At 38.2% G+C, this 6,832-nt stretch overlaps 1 protein-coding gene across 1 annotated transcript in view; it reads right to left on the bottom strand.

Annotated features, from left to right (window-relative positions):
* The window catches only part of slc37a3 (solute carrier family 37 member 3), a gene marked incomplete in the record, with an annotated part of 13,430 nt that overhangs the window by 4,563 nt on the left and 2,035 nt on the right, over positions 1-6,832 (bottom strand). The window contains 6 exon segments of the mRNA XM_024292165.2: positions 3-99; positions 441-586; positions 2,174-2,257; positions 2,553-2,645; positions 3,491-3,602; positions 4,938-5,130. Of these exon segments, the coding sequence (XP_024147933.1) occupies positions 3-99; positions 441-586; positions 2,174-2,257; positions 2,553-2,645; positions 3,491-3,602; positions 4,938-5,014 (609 nt within the window).

Raw genomic sequence — 6,832 nt, 5'->3', positions numbered from 1 at the left:
ACCTCATACCCGTACTTGAGCACACTGGAAGCCAGGAAGGCGCCCAGGATGTTCCCCACCGAGGCACAAGCGCTCCACAAGCCAAACACGAAACCACGCCTGCAACATATAGGAGTGTTTATGACAAATGGAGTAAAAATATATAAATTTAAACTTAAATATAAACACCACATTTAGTATTTTTACAAAATTTGTTAGAAAGTGGAAATAAATGCTCAAAACATTCGAGTTCTGATAAATTTTTTTCCTTTTTAGGTCAAAAATTACAGGGTTGCTCCATGTTATCACCCTCTTTTATTGAATAAGCATATTATATAATAATATTGTTAGAAAGATTGATAACCCATCAGTTAAATCCTTCATTTCTATCACTTCTTTTAATAAAAAAAGGTGAAAGAAATGATCCCATAACGTTCCAGGTGTATTTTTACGTTTCTCACCCCGTTTTGCCGAACCAGTGGCCCATGACGGCGACCACGCAGGGCCAGACGGCGGACTGCAGCAGGCCGTTCAGCACCCACAAACCGCAGTACAGATACACGTTGTAAATGTGGAGCCATTCGGTCAGAGTGCCGAACACAAACTCCTGGAAGCACACCAAGAACAAACAAAGATGTGTGGATGATTGGGGGAGAACAATTGTCTAAACCTAGTGGAAATGTGCAGAAAAGTTTGTATATTAAAAGGACAAAGTCTGTGGGAAAAGATGCGCTCATTTAGACGCCGTCCAGTTTTTCACAGCAAATTTGTGGACATTTGATGGCAGGAAAATGAAAAATCATGCAATTTATAGACAGATATAATACTAATGTTTGCATTTTAATGACCGCCAGCAAGATATTAATCAATATGATAGAACAGTAATGTCTAAAGACATTTTCTAACTCTAAATATGTTGTAATAATCTGTTATATTGTATTGTAACCAAAGAGCTAAGATGATTAGAGCTCAAAATGTGTCTCTCTGTCGCCCTCTTGTGGTTATTTCTGCCACTGCTGTCCTCCAGTCAGTTCCACAGTTGGTGGCAAAGACTCCTGATGCTCCTACAACCCGTCTCCACCTCTGACTGTATTAACACTAGTTTTGCCAGCTGTTACATGCTAACTTTCAGCAATATGGAGCCCATATCTACTTCCTAGCATTCTTTCCAAGCATTCTTTGCAAAAAAAAAAAAAAAAAGTGCATCAATTCCTTCTTGATTCAAGATTATAGACCACAATGCATTGTGTTTGAACGATTAATTTGAAAACTGACAGAAACAAATGTACGTCAGCAGATAAATTATGCCATATTAGATGCTAGAAAGAAAGAAAAGAAAAGTTCTATATTTTTTATAGTATAAGGTGCACTGAAAAGCCCAAATACTGATAGAAAAACGACAGTGACCTCTATTATTTGGAGAACCTTATCAATGGATTAATTCTGGTTTTGTTTACTGATGTTGAAATAATTTTGAGAGGTACGCAGCGCTCTGTCAAAATGTCAGCCTGTTTTATTAGGAGTTGCAAACATGATTGTGTTATTGTAAATATGCTAACATGACTAACGTGTAGCAGAGTCGCACTATGTTTTTTTACGCTTTACAAACAACGCTAGTTAGCATAGCCACAGTAATGTTAGTTTTAGCGGAAGTGGTATGTTTTTTTTACGAGTTGCAAACAATGTTGGTTGTTTGGTAAATATGCTAACACAGCTAACATGTAGGGATGTCGGGAGTTTTTGTTTAATGTGTTACAACATTTGGAGTTAGCATAATCACAGTAATGTTCGTTTTAGTGTTTTTTACAAGTTGCAAACAAAGTTGGGAGTCACAGGTATTGTTAATACACTAAAGCTGCTAGCTCTACTAGCGTAGTTAATGTGGCTAACATGTAGCGATTTACAAATTAGTTCTAGAGTTACTGTGAACGCAGTTAATAAAGTCTGACCGACTGACGTATCTCTGACTCTTTTGTCTCACTTAGTTTATTAAATATGACATAAGTTCAAACATAGACCAATCACTGACGGCTATATTAATACTGTACAATACTGTAGTTGTAATTCTACTACCTACACATGAACAAAAAACGCATTTCCTGACAACACGCAACGGCTTCCAAGAAATGCTTAAACACACATTCCCAATGTAAAGAAGTAAAAATGAGTATTTTGTGTTTTGCTGAGCTCTGACCACAACTGCTGATCCACACAGGCCGAAGCAGAGGACGTAGCGCAGATTCACTCGGTCCCCGATCACTCCGCTCAGATACAGACCCTGGAAAGACGAGAAACAAAGTGGTGCAGACTCAATTTAAATGGGCGAGGAGAGAAGAAACTCAATGAGTTTTCCCCCTATTTTTTAGATTATATTTTTATAATCATCATTAGAGCTCAAAAAAGTCCCTCGCTTATGAAAGTTCACACTTCCTGTATTTACCACAACTCACATTCAATGACGTTAAAGGAATGTGTCCGAGACACATCACTTCTGTTCTTTTTTTAGTCACTCTAATAAATGTCCCTATTCTGCACTGACACAAACAAATAAATAAACAGAAGACTGAACTCACTGCTGCATATGAGAACAGGAAGATGGAGTCCAGCGCTCCCAGGAACAACGTGGCCTGCTTTTCATCTGCAAACAGCCGATTGTCCTCCCACGTCTGGGAGAATCACAGAAGACACACAAATAGATTCAGTTGATCTGGACGAGCGACTCAAGGGACCTTCAGGACTCTCTGACACTCGTTATGAAACGATTTGAAAACGTTTTTGATCACTAAACGGGATTTTTATGGGAGAATGTTCGAGTTGTGGCTTTGGAATCAAACCGCTATGTATATTTTACGCATTAAAATTGGTCATAAGTGAACATACGAGGAAAAAAATGAGAAAAGTTGTGATGTTTTGCGTGAAATTTTCACAGACATATCATGAATGAACCACGGAAGAAGTTCAAATAAACCACGCACCAAACTTCCCAGCGAGAGACCCAAACGAGCTGGACAGGGGGAGTGGGAAGCCCCCACTTGGCATTGACTGCTGGATCGGCCGATTTATATACCTGTCACGCAATACGCCAATTGTGCATGAACAGTGCGTGATTATTGTGCTGCTTTTATGCAATTTACTAGTGATTTGTGCGTCAATTGTGTAATTTTAACGAGATATGTGCACAATATATGCAATAAAAAGTTACATATCGATGAAAAGTCTGCTAGACATATGTGGATTAGTCATGGAAAGCCAAAAATTTGCATATGCATCAAGCAAAAAAAACTTTAAGTAACAATTTTGCATAAACTACGTAAAATACGCATAAACTTTCTCAACCGACCACTAATTTTGAATAACTCAAAACCAAATTCAGAACCATCGGCAGAGTTCTGCGCACATCGACGAAAAACGGACAAAAGAAACAATTATGAATCACGCATGTATCACAAAAGACGTGGAAAATGTGCAAAATGTTCGTAGCGGTTGTGTGACACGGTCTTCAGTGAAGCACCTCAGCAGGGGAGAACTGTGCGCTGTCGTTGGTGACGGAGGGCGTCCATTGGGCCGAGATGCTGACTTTCACGTTGCTGAACGTCTTCCTGGACGCGTGCAGTAACACATAGCTGCAGAGAAACCAGCTTCAGTCAGAACAAAATCAATAACACAGAGATTAAAACAAAAAGAACTCCTCTATCCTGCTTGATTCATTATTTTAGGGTTACTTATAACCACAAACATCCCATTCAGGCTTCAAGGCCCGGTGTCTCCAGCCAATCAGGACACGGCAGAGCAGGTTAGGCTGGAAGGATCGCGGCCCTCGCTGCCCACCCTTCCCCTAAGGTGACTATCACATGATCCTGCTGGGAATTTAGTGCTTTCAAGAGCTGAAAAAGCATTTTCAAATGTAAATAGTGTCTATTGGAAATCAAAACTGAAGTACAAGTTATCTTAACAGTCCCGTTCCTAAGTACATTTCACCTCACTGACCTTTTACTCTGCTCAAAACCTGTTTCAGACATTATTGTTTGACAAAACAAAATATCCTTTACTACTCAACTTATATTGTGTCAAAATTGACACATTTTCTCATGTGAAAATGGGTCAATTCTGCACAATACATGGGTTAAATGGGCTGAAGTCCAGTGTTCCCAAATCTTTTTGTGACGCCATTGTCATCCTCAAATGATTGTAAAGCTGCCACAAACGATTATTTTAATAGTCGACTAATCACCGATTATCTTTTCAAAGTAGTCGACTAATTGAGTCATGCTCAGAGTGGATGTAAAGCACACATCTTAACCATCATTAGCTTTAAACTAACTAAAAACTAGATGTATAGCATTCCCGGCGATAATGCTAGTGTGAATGTGTTAAGCTGAATTTGGCTGCTGAAGATGCTAGTGATGACAGATGATGATGCTGAAGTTAATAGCTGAAATCGCTGAAGCTAATAGCTGAAAAAGCTGAAGCTGATAGCCAGCTAAAATATTAGTTAAATGCCAAATTAGTCTAAAATACTGAAAAAAAGCCTTAGTTAGCCAAAACAGCTAACATGTAGCCGAAATATTGGCTAAACTCAAAAACAGCCTAAAAAACAAATCAAGAAAAGTCTAAGTTAGCCAAAACAGCTAGCATGTAGCTGAAATATTAGCTAAACTCCGAATTAGCCTAAAAAAACTGAAAAAATCATGAATTAGCCAAAACAGCTACCATGTAGCTGAAATATTAGCTAAACTCAAAAATAGCCAAAAAAACAAACAAAGCCTAAATTAGCCAAAATGGCTAGCATGTAGCTAAAATATTAGCTAAACTTGGCCTGAAAAAACGTAATAAATGCCAAAGTAGTCCAAAAAAATAGCAGAATGCCATTATAACTTTCAACTTTACTACACTACGATTCTACATAAAATAAACGACTAATTGTGGCAGACCTAAATGATTGGGTGTCTCACGGTTACCTAAAAAAGGTGAGGAGGAAGACGGCCAAATGGTGATGTGTGTACTGTGACAGACAGCCACAGCGGGAGGGAGGCATCACAGGGAGTGAGAAGGAAGGGAGGAGGAGCTGGCGGAGGCCCGTCCGGGAGGACAGGAGGGACGAGGGTGGGGCTCGGGTAGTCCTTCACAAAACCGGGCGGGGTGGACACATCACTGGGGGAACAAAGCGGGGGGCGGCGAAGAAACATCCCTTTTAGCAACATTTTGGAAGGATTTGAATGATAGGAAATGGCTCTAGTGGGTTAAAAGCACAAACATTTAGTCTTAACGCAGCAGGAGCTCTAAATCAATGAGTCCAGTGTACTCGTTTAAAATCCATCTCCCACCAAAGTGTCTACATGTAACACTCGGCTTATTTCATGCTGCTTCTACAGGCTGATGTTGACTTTAGACTAATGAGAATCCCACCTCTCACTGCTTTCAAACCTCATCTTGGCCCACAGAGGTCCTGGGCAATGTTGCCAGATTGGGAAGTTTCTCACCCAATTGGGGGGTTTTGATTCTGACTTTGAGGGCAAAAAATGCTTTGGGCAGTTGGACATTATTTGCTTTATAAATTTATATACGTTTTTGCACACAATTTCCTATGAGTACAAACCACATTTTTGAACTAATAAGTTATTTTATTTATTTTTAAAAGTTTTATTACAGGGATAGGCAACTCCAGGCCTTGAGGGCCGCATTCCTGCGGCCCTCAAGGCCTGGAGTCCCTGTGTTATTAATACTTGAAAAAGTGTATTCACAATAGTAGGATTTTAAAAATCAAACCACGTTGATTATATTTTACCTAGGGTTGGGCGATACAGTATATCACTGCCAGTATCGGACTATATTTGCATAATTTGAGTAATTTGAGCATATTTAATAACGATACATTGGATACATAAGAGTTTTAATTCCCAATGTTTTGTGCTTTTACTTTTATTATTATGCCGCTCCTACAACCGAATTTGGGGGGATAAATAATGTTGATCTTGAATCTTGAATATTGTTCCTAATAGATCTCTGGCAATGAGAAGCTTATGGTTTACAGAATGGCCTAACTCTTTTCAGACATATTTTCAAAGTTTTAAAGTCCTAATTGTTCCTATAATTTCCCCTTTTGTATGCAAGTACAACGTGATTGTACAGCAAAAGAGCAGTTGTGAATTTCTAATTAAAGAAACAAAAGAAAAAAATAAATCTAAACTTTGTGTTATTGTAGAGACTTAAATATCAGGATTGGAAAATATCAGCTATCGGCCACAGTTTCAGGGAAAAGATTGATTTTCGCAATCGCCCTGAAAAGTGACATCACACCATCCCTCACTTAAATTCATTTAAAAAACATTATGTTATTCGCAGGTATATTCTTGTGCAACCAAGCACAAAAAAATGAATAGAAATTCATAGTAGCCACACATAATACTGTTATGTTATATTATATACTATTGCCCACATTTATTTTAAGTGCATTGGAGCCTACATGTTGTTATTTGTTGAACGTTTTGTCCGTGCGGCCAAGAAAAGAATATTCAGCGCTGGTGCATCTGTTTAGAAGTGAATTGACACCTTCAAGTAAAAATACACGAACAATTTCTACTTTTATGCAAAAATAATACCTAGTATTTGATTATTTGTGTTATTTTTTACCTTTTCTTTTTATTTTTGATCATTCTTGATGTTTGAGGGGAAAAAATTGGGAATATTTTAGTTCTTGTTTGTTCATCTGTGGTTAATAAAGTTCAATTTTAAGTTTTTTTTCTGACTGACTGCAAAAATGGCAGTTATAATGTCAGAAATAAATGTCTTCAAGTTGGACTTTCAATCAAAACTTGAAGTAATACATAATTAATATATAATTACTGCCTCCTAA

The sequence above is a fragment of the Oryzias melastigma genome, linkage group LG23, assembly GCF_002922805.2.
Source record: "Oryzias melastigma strain HK-1 linkage group LG23, ASM292280v2, whole genome shotgun sequence".
Lineage (NCBI taxonomy): Eukaryota > Metazoa > Chordata > Actinopteri > Beloniformes > Adrianichthyidae > Oryzias > Oryzias melastigma.
The sequence above is the reverse complement of the archived record's forward strand: the minus strand, read 5'-3'. Positions and strand labels throughout refer to the sequence as shown.